At 22.5% G+C, this 15188-nt stretch overlaps 4 protein-coding genes across 4 annotated transcripts; all 4 read right to left on the minus strand. All coding sequences in view use genetic code 6, as the record gives it.

The window, feature by feature from the left end:
• Positions 1–163: 163 nt before the first annotated feature.
• TTHERM_00703390 (divergent CRAL/TRIO domain protein) lies at positions 164–2588 on the minus strand (the record flags this gene model as incomplete). The annotated part of the gene is made up of 9 exons (XM_001032010.3): positions 164–946; positions 1011–1152; positions 1212–1465; positions 1655–1795; positions 1875–1961; positions 2035–2106; positions 2168–2234; positions 2285–2426; positions 2516–2588. 9 exons carry the CDS (start codon positions 2586–2588, stop codon positions 164–166), a joined length of 1761 nt encoding a protein of 586 aa, XP_001032010.2.
• A 1344-nt stretch (positions 2589–3932) lies between these two features.
• On the minus strand, positions 3933–6169 carry TTHERM_00703400 (casein kinase; the record flags this gene model as incomplete). The annotated part of the gene is made up of 7 exons (XM_001032011.3): positions 3933–4412; positions 4501–4649; positions 4802–4972; positions 5114–5491; positions 5696–5765; positions 5850–5890; positions 6094–6169. 7 exons carry the CDS (start codon positions 6167–6169, stop codon positions 3933–3935), a joined length of 1365 nt encoding a protein of 454 aa, XP_001032011.2.
• A 790-nt stretch (positions 6170–6959) lies between these two features.
• On the minus strand, positions 6960–8140 carry TTHERM_000703409 (UBX domain protein; the record flags this gene model as incomplete). Its single annotated transcript, XM_012800053.1, has 7 exons — positions 6960–7089; positions 7156–7398; positions 7456–7524; positions 7618–7776; positions 7830–7886; positions 7954–8014; positions 8113–8140. The coding sequence occupies 7 exons, from the start codon at positions 8138–8140 to the stop codon at positions 6960–6962; spliced, it is 747 nt and encodes a 248-aa protein (XP_012655507.1).
• Positions 8141–8663: 523 nt separating this feature from the next.
• On the minus strand, positions 8664–14798 carry TTHERM_00703410 (UBX domain protein, putative; the record flags this gene model as incomplete). The annotated part of the gene is made up of 9 exons (XM_001032012.3): positions 14084–14798; positions 13566–13923; positions 13040–13334; positions 12606–12898; positions 11719–12543; positions 10507–11672; positions 10223–10435; positions 9106–10163; positions 8664–9011 (listed from the first exon to the last, which is right to left on the minus strand). The coding sequence occupies exons 1-9, from the start codon at positions 14736–14738 to the stop codon at positions 8664–8666; spliced, it is 5211 nt and encodes a 1736-aa protein (XP_001032012.3). The 5' UTR covers positions 14739–14798.
• Between the last annotated feature and the right edge of the window lie 390 nt (positions 14799–15188).

The raw sequence follows: 15188 nt of genomic DNA on the forward strand, positions 1-15188 counted from the left end.
ATTTTTAAAATTTATTACAAAAGTAAATACAAAATTATTAAACATTAATTTTGAGATCAATTGGTTATTTGATAATAATTTTTTAATTTTATGGTAAAGTATTTTATCTCTGTAACTTATCTATATATTAAATTTATTAGATTTTTATTATGATTAAATTGACTCAACAGCAGAAAAATCTTTTACTTAATTGTTCATCTTTTTCCTTTTAATCTTATTTCACATTAGATTCTGTGAAACTCTCTTTTCCATAACGTTCTCCAGCCCTAGATTTTTTAGAATTGTTTTCTATTTTGCTGTTTAAGTTTTCACTTGAAATGGAATTTTCTTTAGCTGCTGACTCTCTCTCTTTTGTTTCTACTGTTTTTTTACTTTAACGAGACTCATTAGTACTTCTTGGATTATTTTCTGATAACTGATTTGAAGAATTTTATATTGAGATATTTTTTTCTTATTATTCGTTTGTATCTTATATATTAGCCTTGTGTTAAGATTTATTACTAGCCTTTTAGGATATTCTTTATTTATCTTCAACTTTATGTGTGCTTGAATTGTTATTTGTTTTTTATGCTTCTTAGCCAATAACACTCCATTTTTACCATTATTTTTTTTCTTCAGCTTATTCTTAAATTTAATTTTCATTGAAACTATGGAACGAATAAAAAGCATCTCCATCTTCTTCTTAAATATCATCAGGCAATTAATTTTCTACATCTTTAAAACTGCTAAAAGCACTCTTATAAATAGTTCTATTTGAGGGTCTACTATAGCCACTCAACATAGATATTCTATCACCACCTTGTTAGTCATACAGTTGCTAAACAGATGGTCTTATGGAGTAATAGCTAGATGTGGGTACTATACTTTTTTTCATCAATTAATCCTCTAAGGGATTTTCTATTTTTGTCTTTTCAGGTTTAGTCTTTAAAACTGAAATTCTGCCATCCTTTATAAGTTAAATTTTGCATTTAATTAAGGAATATAACAAAAAAATAATTTATTTAATTTACTATATTTTTAGAGAAATCCTTAAGCACCTCAAGTTATGATTACTTGATGTCTAATTAATTTTCTGGCTTTTTGCGCATAAATTCATCTTCGCATTCAAGAACTGAGGGATCAGTTACTTTAATGATTGTGTTTTTTGGTGGCCTTCAATTAGAAAAAATAAAAATTTAACAAAAAATTTTCCTTTAAATTTTTTAAATTACCAGAAATTTTATGTAAGATCTTCTAAATAACCTCCATACTTTTTTTCTAGCTGATTTAATTCTACTTTTTAGTGTAATTTATTTATTTCTTTTTTACTACTTATAAATGAAATTTTTTCCTTTTAGGCACTGTCGATGAAGCCCGAAGCTCCACCCCATACTACATTAAATGATGTTGATGGGTTCAAGATAAATAGATGCTCTAAAGTTGCATTAAAATTCACAGAGAGTGTTTAAATGATCATCTTTAAAATCTTTCATATTTATTTGAATTAGATTTGTTAAATTTAAATTATTTTTAATTTATTTTAATTAATAATTTTGCTTAAAAAATAAAATAAAGATTTTTTGATAATTTAATTTTTTTGTGGGAGTTTGTTTTTGTAAAATTAAAAAAATAAATAATCAAATCTTTTGTGAAAGAATTAATTGTTAATTTTTACTCCTATAGGAAACTTGAAGAAGCTCATTTTGTTAGTTTCAAGAATGATTATCCAATTTTCAATCTTTCCAGGATAAAACATGTAACTTTGTATTTTTTTTAAAAAGTAACATAAAGCCTCAAGTGTGTGCTTTTCGGAGTTCTAATTATTTAATTTATAATTTTTAATTAATGCATTTAGAATATTTTTATGAAGTTGAAAATAGTTCAGTCAGGCTTACATGGTTTGGATCTATTTTATGGATGTTAATTATAACTACAGGTCTGTACTAGTTATCTCTGCCATACTAATAGAATACACCTGATTCCTATTTTAATTAAAAAAGGCATTAAACTAAAATACTTATATTAATATTAAGCCAATAATTTTATCAAAAATACCAGTAACATAAAAGCCTCTTTTGAAATAGTTTCTTTCATAGAGTTTCTCCAATTTAAGTTTTTGGTTAATGCCTTTATCATATTGAAATAATTAATTAATTTATTATTTCCACTTATAATTTTATTATCTTACTTCTAAGCTTTTCTTATCATCGAATTTTCCAGTGTACACAAACTTTAAATAATCGCTATCATCAAAACTATAATTAAATGATTAAATATTTCAGTTATGCTTTAAAATTTTATTTACTTTTATGGTAATGCAACCTTATTAGAGCTTACTAGCAGCTTTAATTATTAAATAGCTTGCTTTTCCTTTTGGTTGTATTCGGTATTCTTAAATATTTTCCTAAAAGGTTTTTTGTCTTTTCCATATCCTTAAATGTAATCCTCTATGATAATATGAATAAATATTTAAATTAATTTGACTAGACTTAAATAAAATATCTCAGTTTTCAGTTTTTTGAATTCTAAAAATTACATGGATGATTGATAGTCTATAAAATTGAGTGTGGTAGTTTTAAATAATCTAGATTTGCATTATCTATGCTCATGGTAAGTAAATAAATTATTTAGTATTTATTATATTCTATTAAAGATAATGAATCTCTATAATCTTATTTTGATAATTAAAAAATGATTGGATTTTTTATTTATTAACAATCCTTATAATTTTATAAATTTTGACTAATAAGATTTATGGATAATTTATATCTATCTAATCAATGTTATATATAGATATTAGATCTTAAAATACATTAACTTCTTAATGAATGAATCTTGATACCTTATTAAATATTCTTTTATAAAACATTTACATCCTACTCACAAGTAACTTCTGGCTATTTATAGATTATTTTAAATAGTAAAATTATAGGAGAAAAATAAATATATTTAAAAATAACTGAAAAAATAACATCATATTAAGTTTAGATTATTAAAAAAAATGTAAAGTTATTATTAATTTTATCAAATAAAGTAAAATTATTTAAAAAAATAGAATATTTATTATTCATATCAATATTGATATTGATCCAATAAATAAGAGTTTTTAATTTTTGGCAGAATACTATGACAAGGCTTTTTTATTTTTTTTGTTAAAATCTAAATCTTTCATACAAAAAAATAAAAATCAATAAAGAAAATTAATTCTATTTTATTTAAAGAGAAATTGAGAGAAAAAAATAGCGTCATATTAAATTATATTCTAAATTAATTTACTGCTTACTAATATATATATATATCTAAATGACTTTCTTAAGTTTAGTGAAGTGATATCCCTATTTTTAGAAAAACCTTTATTTTTTAATAATTTTTTAATTGAATAAAATTAGAAAATTCATTTATTGTTTTGATAATTTATTTTGCATTTAGTAAGGTATATATTGTAAAATTTGCAGACAAAAAAATATGAAAAGAATTATTTATTTTTTTATAAAAATTTAGATCTATCTTTTGTTAAAAATAATTAGAGAAAATTGAATTTATTTTATTTTATTGAAAAGGAAATTGAAAAAGAAATTAGCATCATATTAATTTATTTTTATTTTTTATTATTTATAAACTATGAAAACTTTTTATTTTATTAAGTAGAATTAAAATAATTAAACAAAGTGAAACATCGATTTATTATATATATTAAGTATTGACAAATTTCGAGTTAATAAAGGAGAATTTATAAAATTTATCATATGCATGCAGGCAGAAAAAGTGTGAAAAGGTTTATTTAGTTAATGTTTAGAGCTTTTAAACCAATAAATGAATTGAATTACTCTGTTTTGAACTTAGAGGTATTTATTATTTATTTATTTATATTTATTTCATCTCAAATTTTATAAAAATTTAGCTAAAAACAATCGATTTTAAATATTATACATTAAATTTTAATTTGAGTAAATTCATTTTTTAGGATTCGCTTATTATTTTTAGATATCTCCAATAGCTCTCGAAAACATACTATTAGTTGCAAGCTATTTAGGCTTGTCTACTGCTTTATTAGAATTAGTTACATTATTATTCATAGGACTATTTACATTTGAGTTATTTCCGCTATTTACCTTGTTCATGTTTATTTTGTTAGGATTAGTATTATTAATTTACTTTGGTTAATTCATTTTCGCAACAGGATTTTATTTTACTTGGTTTAATTTATTATTAGGAGTACCAACTCCATTATTATTAGATAATTTATTGCTTTAAATCACATTATTGTGTTAAGGAGGAATTTTATTGGTACTTGGTATCATTTGGTTACTTTTATAAATTTAATTAGCCTATTGAGGAATATTATTCGAAGATTCACCCTTAATGTCGTTTCCTGTGTTATCTTCTGTTTGATCTTTTTCTTATTCTATTTCTTTCTTTTTATGCACATTATTCTATGTATTAATTTAAACAATAATATAACTACTTAAATCTATTTGCTTATTTGTTGAAAATAATTAATTTTTAAGAAAATTTAATTACTGAATTTAACTTAGACCAATCGAAAATATTATCGTTATTATATTCTAATTTATAAAAAAGAGCTCTAAACGATTACTTAATCTGATTATAATCAGGCTTCTCATCAAATTTTAAATCTCTTGTATATTTTATATATTGAGCAAATTCATCTATTTTTAAATTATTGAAAAAATAAATAGTTTAATTTTGTAAATAACCTTTTTTTATTCAAATTCCTTGAATAATTCTTAAATTTATTAAAATATTTATTCATTAAAATTATTTGAATATTTGCTAAAATCTTTGAACTTTTTAAAATTACCTGGAAAACCTTTACATAATTCCTCTACAGGAGTATTCATTTTAATTTCACCTATCTTATCATACTTATCCTTTTTATTGTCAGCTTTAACTCCTTACCAAGGAAGAGATCCCCTTAAGAAATATAAGAGAATGTATCCTATAGCCTCCAGATCATCTCTTCTACTTTATTCTTTTATTAAAGAATACAAATTAAATATTAAAAATATTTTAAATTTAAGAAAGCTAACTAACTAATTAATTTTTTTTGATTTAATTTTATCCTCTTATTCTATCGGTAAAGGTGTTCTTAATTAAATTAAAGGATTATTACCTTTTCCAAGATGTGTATTTATAGAAGAATATCTAACAGTTCCTATAAAGGACTTCCCTTCCTTTTACTCTATATGCTAGCCTGTTTTAGCATCTCTGTATCTTTTTGCTAGACCGAAGTCAATCAAATAAATGTGATCAGCTTTTTATTTAGTTCCAATTAAGAAATTATCTGGTTTTATATCTCTATATATGAAATTTTTTGCGTGTATCTATTCTATCCTAGAAATAATCTGCTCAACTATCATCAATACTGTCTTTAAAGAAAACTTCTTATTGCATAACTAAAAGAGATCTTCGAGAGATGGTCCCAATAAATCTAAGATAAGTATATTATAATCGCCATCTCTGCCATACCAGTGCTGATTAGGAATTCCAACTAACATTTTACATAATAAACGAATTAAAATAATAAACATTTCTATGTCATTTTTATTAAAATTGTTTTTTAAGTTATTTAATGGTTTTCCTAAATGCATAATTTTGTGCAATAAATATTTATATTTGTAGCTCCTAAGAAAAATTGATAGTAAACTTGCTTTAAATAAATAAAGAAATATTCTAATAAAAAAATGGTTTTTACATTGTCCTTGCAATATTTTATAAATTTTGTATTCCCATTAAAGCTATGGAAACTTTGTCTTTACTGACTCCTTTTTATTTATAATTTTTTGTTAGAATCATTTTTAAGATTTACTTAATAGCTAAATGGAAAGCTTTAAAAAATAAAAATATACAAGCTTAATCGCAACTTCTTCTTCTGTTTGGATGTTTGTGCCTAATGAATTTTTAAAAATAGTAAATTAAATGTGGAATCGAAATAACTTATTCATTTAAAAGCTTGTTGTAGAACGAAATATGAAAGTAAAAATATTGATTTATTGTTAATTTTAGTAGAAGAAAATATATAAAATCGCTTTAGATATCAGCAAAAAACTAGCGTAATGCAACATAATTAGATTTTAAACATTGATTTAGTACCTAAATATATTTCTCCAAAAGAGCCTGCTCCTATTTTTCTTCCTACTCTAAATTTTCCTCCGACCCTAACTTCCATTTATTTAAATTCTTTATATTCGCAATATGTGTATATTTTTTTAGATTTAAGAAATTCTAAGTTTTATATTTAATAGTCTCTTTTTATTTTATATATGTTATTTATCACTAATCAATATAACTAAATTAATTTGAGAAATAAGCTTATTCAAAATAATTCATCATATAAATTGAAAAAAAAACTATGCTTTATTTAACCTAAAAAAATATTTAAAAAATTTCTAAAAAATTGCATGATATTCGATTTTTCAAAAAAAAAATTTGGTTCCATCTCTTACAAATAATGAACAAACTTTCCATAAAATAAAGTATCTACTACAACTCTATTATCTATAACAGATATTTTTTATCATATTTAGAGAATAAAATACTTTTAAAAATAATTTGAGAAATTAATTTGCAAACTTGATTTTTGTTCTCAATTAAAAAAAAAAATTGTTTTTAAAAAAGAAAAATATTTCTTCAAAAAATTTGTTTTTTATAACAATTTTTATAATTTCTTAATGTTTTTTTATCAGTTAAATTAAATTAAAGCATAAAGATACAATCTATAAATGTAATTAAATTGAAATTTATTGTTTCTGAGGTAGATATTAGGCTAATTTTTAGATAAAACCTCACTTTCAATTTAATATTTAAAGAATACTTTAAAATTTATTCTCTATTATAAATTTTAAATAGAAAATATAATAAAAAATTTAAAGATTTTTTTTGGATATTTAACAAACCAAATTTCATTTAGAATACTCACTTTACTTATGAATAAATACAATTTAATTTAATTTAATTTATCAATGAACTATTTTTTAAGTAACTCTTGAATCTAACAAATCAGCTTCTTAAATAGTTTGGTTAAATTAGGTGAGAGGTCTAGGAGGGAAACCGCTAATTAATTCAAAACTTCCATCAACAGGAGCGATTCTAATTATAATTTAATTTTAATGTTGTTAAATACATATTTTTAAATCGAAATAAATATTTAATTACTAAGTAACATAGTCATAAAGAACGCTCACTTTGCTAGAAGTGTTAATTTTGATCTTAACTGTTTTACCATTATGCAATCTAATTTAAATATTGGTGACGGGCTTAGTTTCATCAACTATAATTTCTCCGTTCTTCAAGTTAACCTCTAAGGCTTGAGATTATGTGCTTGCTCCGCCAAGAGATTAACCTTATCCTGAAAATGCTACATATTTGGGTGGAGTTGGTGGTCTATATGCTTCAGACCTAAATTTTTAATAAAATAAATTTAAAATTTGTATTTCAGCTTATTTAATTTTTTACCTTTTATCCTCTAGACTTACTGAAAGTCCTCCTTGGGGATACTTCTTTCTAAGTTCCATTGGGACAATCCTATAATTTACAAAATATAGTTAAAATTTTTAAATTCATTCATAAATTTATATTTTAGATTCAATGAATTTTGCTTTATAAAAAATCTATTACTATTAATTAAGTTCTTTCATAAATTGCTTATTTTCAGGGGCATTATAGTCTCTGAATTCTCCATCATCAATACAAAAACCATTTTGGTAGAGAGTAATTTTGCATTTCACTTCATCGTTTCTGCTTTTACCTCCTTTACCTTCATCTGAAGTTGTATTTCTGATTATTTAAAATATATTTATCTAAACCTGTTAATTTTTGCTTTAAGTTACTTTTCAGCCTTTTCAATAATACCATTAATGTCATCTGGATTTTCAACTGCAAGTCCACTTTTTTTCATTTTATTAAATTATTTTTTTTATTGTTAGCTATTTTACTCATTTGAATTTTATTTACCTTTTTTCACCTCCTGCATATGAATTAGTTTTTTTATTATCTTTCTTATCGTCTTTCTTTCCTTTACATAAAATAACATTTTTTGTTCATCTTAGACTTATTACTCATTTCGCTTAAGAAAAAGCAAATTATTTATAATTTAATTTTGTTATTAAGTACCTTTTAAATCGTCAAGAGTTTTGAACATTTCTACTAAACTTTTTTTTTTATTTTGTAAGATTTGATTTATTATTTAAAATTTTAATATAAAAAGTATCAATATATCTTTTAAATAGTAAGAAAATTTTACTTGAGCTTCCTGCTCTGAAACAAAAGAGAGTTAGCTTTCTAATTTTTTATTAAGTAATTCTAACTATTTTACTGATATTCTATCAGAATAGACGCGTAGATGTGTACTCAATTAAAATAGAAAATTAAAATTTTATCCAAAATATTATTTCAATTTCAATATGCAAATAAATGAATAAATTCTAAATAAAAATTAAAATAATTTTTTATTAATTATATAAAGTAAATAAATTTAATTACGAAATATTAATTTTTGTTTTTATAAATAAAAATATGTAAAAATTTATTTATTTATTTGAGCATTAATTGAAATTTTTTTCTCAAATTTACAAGCTACTTATTTATTTTTACTCTTTAAAATTTGATAAATATCTCATTTATTTTAAGCAAAATAATTCAAAAATTCATTCATCATACTCAACTCAGCTGAAAATGATTTTAGAAATGTGTATAGACTCAGGATTTATGAACATGTTTATGTCTTCGAAAACTAAATGATTTTGATTAAATCCAATATTGCAATTAACAAGTGTTGAAAAATTTGAAAAGAGTTGCTACTTTTGTTTTTTATTTAACTTCCCTAATTCTATTTTCTGCTATTATGTCATATGAGGATTAAGATCATCAATAGATTCACTTTTTAGCAATATTAAAAAGTAGCTCTTGTTTTATAAAGTTATATGGCATTCACCTTAAACAAGTTAAATGTCTCCATTATCGTCATTTAATCTTAATGAAAAGAATTATTTCTTGACGATTACTTCTTTTGCCTATATATATTTTTAGATAAATAATTTAATATATTTAAATATGAAAATTCTATCTTTATTTTATTATATTATTTATATAAATTTCTTTATTTACTTAATTGCTTTTTAGCTACTTGAAGTTTTTTTATATTTTTAAAGCTGCTACTTATTGATCTTCAGTAAATTCTTACTTCTTCTCAACTAACTTAGATTCAATTAACTCTTAATTTGATAAATCTAAGTTTTTACTTTACTCTTTTGTCCCTTTGTCCTCCACACTTTCAAACGAATAATCAGCATTTTGCTCTTCTTCTATTTTATCTTGTTTCTTTAAATTTTATGGACTTGATAAAACTTCTTCATCTTTAAAATCTTCATCATAATATTCATCCTTGTCTTCTTGTTATTGCTATTTTGATTTGTCTTCTTTCTCTTTTTGCAAATCAGATTAATTTTATTTTTCAAGATTTTGCTAAGTTTAAACTTTTTAAGCATTAGCAGATAAATTTTATTTTTATTTTTCAGAAAAAACTTCAGATTGGTTTAGTGATTCTAAATAAGAGTTTTCAGATAAAGTTTTATCTTTTACATTTAATTCTTCTTTCTGATTTTTTTGGTCAAAAGAAAATTAACTTTGATTTTACATCGATTATTTATTATTTATGTCATTTTAACTATCTTCTTTTTTGATAAAATCTTTATTTTCTAATTATTATTTTTATTAATTTTGCTAAAAGAAAATTTTTCCTTTTTCTTCATTGAGATAAATTAGTTGCTCAAAAAATGGATTTTCAGATTGCATTACTTTTTCAATAAAATCTTTTTCTACTTCCTATTGATCATTAATTTTAGGTAATTTTAATTACTTAGGATTGAGAGAATCAACTTAAATTATATATTTTTCAGGTGTAATTTATCTGTAACACTGTAAAAAAAGCTTATGACTTCCAAATTAGACAATCCTATTTTATAATTATTATTTGAACTCTTAAGTAGCTTTGATCATATCTTCTTTAGCTTTATCTTTAACTTTCTTATCTCTGAATGCACCTTAAATAAATTTAACTTTCTCTACTGTAAGCTCATCTTCTGGGATACCTTATTCTTCTTGTTTTTATTGTGTTTATATCTGCTGCTAATGCAATTACTACTATTGAAGTTTTAATTGTTAATCTAAAATAATAATTAAAATATAATTAAATTTAATTCAGTTAAAATAATATTAATAATACCATTTAAACTATTATTTTTATCCTCTTTGTGCTAATTTTCCTATTAGCAAACATAATCAATAGCTTTAGTAATTGAAAAATTTAAAGATTTTTAAACTACAGAAGTAATTAAAGGTATATTATCTTTATTATCTAATTCTACATAATAAAAATTTTAACTATCTTTTCTTATATTGCATTCAAATGTTTTTTAATCAATTATTGTTGACCATCCTATTAATTTTAATTAATTAATTAATTAAAATTTCAACTTTTTAATTAAAAAAATAAATTTAATTTTTTACTTTTTGCAAACTTAATTTTTCTTTTTTCAGAGTTGATTGAAAATGAAATTTAAATTTGTTAAATTAAAGAAATTGCCACATTATCTTTAATTTTTCCCTCACTAATATTAGACAAATTTATTATCCTTCTTAAATGAGGGTGTTTTTCATCTATCCAAATAGGAATGGCATGTACAATAACTTAATCTAGCACATTTGATTAGATACCTAGATTGTAGTGTTCGCTTACTCTTTTTATTATTTGACACTAAAAGTTAGGTTAATACTTTTGCTTTTCTTATTCTTTTTATTCATGTTATTATGACTATTCTTTATCAATCAACTCATTATTTTAACTGGTATTTTATTATTATTTTATTTTTTCTTATTCTTCTAATTGTTGCTTTTCTAGTTCAATTTATCTTTGTCTTTCAATTTCTAATTATTTTTACTTTTCTGCTTCAAGTTTTTACTTTTCAAGTTCTTCTTATCTTTTTTTTTCAAGTTCAATTTATTTTTATTTTTCAAGTTCAATTTATTTTTATTTTTCAAGTTCAATTTATTTTTATTTTTCTAGTTCAATCTATCTTTGTTTTTCAAGTTCAATTTATTTTTATTTTTCAAGCTCCTGCTATCTTTGATTTTCTAACTCAATTTATTTCTACTTTTCAATTTCTTCTAAACGTTTTTTTTCAAGTTCAACTTACTTTTACTTTTTAAGTTCTTCTTATTTTTAGAGCTCTTATTAATCTAATTAATCCTAATGTGAATTATCTTAATTCTTATTAAATTGATTTTCTTAGTCATTAGAAATAATTGTTTATTAGTTTGTCTTTTAAACTTAAAACTACTTTTAATTTTAAAGTTTCTAAATTTCTTCAAGTAATTTATCTTTCTCTTACTTGAGCAGCAAATTTTCATTAACTATTCTTTTTTATTCTTCTTACTCCTTTTTGACTTTTTCATACTCTTATTAGAGCCTTTCTTTTTCTGCTTTTTCTAACTGTAATTTTTTGAGTATTTCTTCTTTTTCTCTCTTAATTCTTTCTTCCTCCTCAAATTTAGCATTTTAATTATTATTAAGGTTAGTTTTATTAGTATCCTCATTACCTATGCTCTCTTTTAATTTTTTCAACCTGTTTTCTTCTTCATTCTTAATATTTTCAAGCTCTTAAAGCTTTTTTTATCTTAAAATAAACATTAAATTAAATTTTCATATAAATATAATTTTACTTTTCTTCTTCTTCTCTAGCTCTTTGCAATCTCAGTTTTTCAATTTCTTCCTCTTATTACTTCTTAATTTCTTTTAGCTTGGCTATTCTTTCTAACTCTTCCTCTTTTTACTTTTTATATTCATTTTATATCCTTTCTAATTCTTATTACTCTTTTTTCTTTTTATTTTATAACTCTTCTATCCTCTTTTTCTCTGTTTCTTCTTCAAGAATTAAATTTTATTTTATTCTAGCTGCATCTTCTTCTTCTTTTTTTTTCTGTTCTTAAAGTCTTTGCTATCTCTATTTTGATTCTTCCTCTTCATCTTACTTTAGCTTTTAAATACGCTCTTTCAATTCTGCCTCCTCTTACTATAATTTCTGAATTTATGTTTCAGCTTCACTCTTTATACTTTTTAAGAAGTCTTTTTAGTTATCTAAAACTTTTTTGTTTGTTCCTCCTGAAGCACTAGAGTTTGTGGGAGAGTCAACCCAATCATAAATATTCTAATTACCATCTTCTTTGTCTTTAGAAGAATCTCTAGTTTATTTTTTATTTTTATTTTAAGGCCTGCTTAAATTTGATTTAACTGGAGCCTTATTTTAGCTGAAAGCAATCTAATTGCTTTTAGTAGTTTGAGCTGAAAATGGTCTACTAAGACCCCCTGATTATGAATTAATTTTTGGAGTTAAAGAATTAGCAAAGAATCCACCATTTGGTGTGTTTTAAAATTTTGCACTCAAAGGACGGCTAATTTGATGAAAATTTTATTTAATTTCAGGATAGATGCTTTTAGAGCTGTTTGGCCTACTCATTTTAGAAGCATTTATTTTATTTGCTGAAGACCTTTTTTAATTTATATTTTAAAACTTTACCTTAATAATTGTTGATAAAATTAACTATTTTACGTTCTTGTTTATTATTAGGAATTATTGGTATTTTTGTAATAAACAATTTTGCCATGTTGAGTAAAGTCTGTAGGCTTAACCCCATAAGAAAGCCTATAAGGATTAACTTTACTTTGAATAAATTAAGTATTCTTTTAATCTTTTTCTCCTCCATTATTCTCATTGCTATACGAAGATACGTTTTGAAAGCTTCTATTCTTTGCTAGCATATTTTTTTGAGATGATGAAGGTCTTATAAGTTTCCTGTGATTTTTTGGCACTAAAGCTGACTTTTTCTCTGATTTAACTAATTTCTAATTTAAATATTTCCAGTTATTAAATTTTATTTAATCAAAACTTTCAAGTAAGTTCATTTAATACAAAATAATTTTTTTAAGAATAAATTATCAAATAAATGCATGAAATGAATTAATTCTTTAAATAAAATAACTTACTTCATTAAATTTTTAAAATAGCTCTTTAAAGCGACGAGTTAATCTATGATTAGATCCTAAATTATCTTCGCATACTTCACAAGCCTTACCATAATTTATCAAACTGACTTCGAAGTTTTAGAAAAATTCTTATTCTACTCCTACATTGTAAAAAGCAATTGCAAGAGCTTGGCAAATATCTACAAATTCTTAGTCTTTTATGGCTTCTTGATAATTCTTTCTATTTAAATAGTTTTAGTAATCCTTATGAATTTCAATTACTGCTTTTTTGGCGTTTTCTAATGAAGCATAATGTCTATTATTTTTAAAATAATATTAAAATATTCAATTACATTTATTTTATTTTATATTTTATGAAGTTTAATTTTTTTTTTTCCCAAAAAATTGTTTATTTATTTATCATATGAATAAACTGTATCATATTTACATGTGTTTATCTTATAAAAACAAACTAAATTTTATCGTTCTCCTGTAAAAATTTCTAAATTAATTAAATTGAAACAGTTATTTTTTATTAAGAAATTACTCATTCATCTGTGAAAGTACAGCTGATATGTTAAGATATGTCATACCTAGATAATCCCTAGATTTAATAGAGTTTAAGAATCGTAGGGCTTATTCTAAATAGCCTAGAGCTTTTGGTAGCTGTTAAAGTCTTCGATAGTAACATCCAAAATTATTAAATGTTAAAGCACGAATTGAAGGGGGATTTTTGATAATACTGAGCTCTGTTAACTCTTTACTTTTAATTAAAATGAATAGAGACTTTTCAAATTAGTTTTAATTCAAGCTGTTAACAGCTTCATTATTCAAAAACTTTAATATTTGCTAAAAGAGTCTCATAAAGGAAGCAGGCCCTCTAACTTTTTGTTGATTAATGATCACTTTTTTTTATTATATAAAAATTTTTGAATAATTTATATTTTTACTGGCAAATTTAGTTAAATTATAAAAGATTAGTTGTAGGTTTCAGTTTTAGAGACTACTAAGTTTTTTTTTATATAATTAAACTAAAAAACCATTAATTTAAAATTTAGAGTTTACTTTATTCGCAAACATCCAAAGCTTCATTTACTCTATCCTCTTTGAAATCTTTTTGCAAATCTTCATAGCCCTCGAATGGCTAATTATCATTTATATCAGAAGCAAGGGAATCGTCTGGAGATACAATATCATCTCGTTTATTTCCATCTGAGTACATGTCATTGTAGTAAATTTAGTTTTGTTTATTATTTGAAATCGGATTCATTTAATTTTACTAATTCATTTATGTTTGATTATAAAATTAACCTGAGGGGTTGTTGCTTTAATCAAAGTAGCCATCTGTATGCTCATCCTAAAAAAAATTTTAATGCTATTGCTACATCTAATTCGAATTTTTATAATAATTCTAAATCTGTGCTTATTAATATTCCTTTTGCTATTAGGCTTAATACTAATCTCCTGTATAATTATTTACATTTGAAGAATCATAAGATTCTTCTTCTATTTGAGGTTGCTATGAAGGGTGATAATTTTCATATTGATTCATAGCAGCATTCATATTTTATTATTGAAAATTCTAAGCTTTATTACTGTATTATAGTTATTAACCCTAGAATTGTTAGTTTTGATAAACTTATCCTTACTACTATTGTCTTTATCCACTATATTATTAATAATAAGGATTGTTTTGCTATCCCTAATAAGCCTAATCCATAAAGTGCAACAATAATTTCTTTTTGTATTATTCGTATTTAAAAAGAGTTTTATAAATATTTAATTATAATTTTTTTTGCAAGTAAAAATACACTATTTGCGTAGGCCCTTAAATTTATATAAAGAAATTATTTAATTAAATTATACAATAATCGAATAGTATCTTTCAAACCTTCTATTCCTTCAAATTTAAGTTTAATTTTCCATTTATATAAATCAATGTTTTACTTTACTAAATTAATTTCAAAACTGTATTTTATAATTCATGCAAAAACTATAAAAAAATGCACTATCACGCAATTTATTTTATTGTTTAATATAAAAAAAATAACTCTATAAAATTTTTTAAACATTATACAATTCTTCTAAAGTTATTAATATTATATGCTGAAAGAGAGTTTTTCGATTTTAAATTCATTAAAAAATAATTTTTTTAATACTGATTTCAAAA

The sequence above is a fragment of the Tetrahymena thermophila genome, assembly GCF_000189635.1.
Source record: "Tetrahymena thermophila SB210 genomic scaffold scf_8254391, whole genome shotgun sequence".
NCBI classification, from domain to species: Eukaryota; Ciliophora; class Oligohymenophorea; order Hymenostomatida; family Tetrahymenidae; genus Tetrahymena; species Tetrahymena thermophila.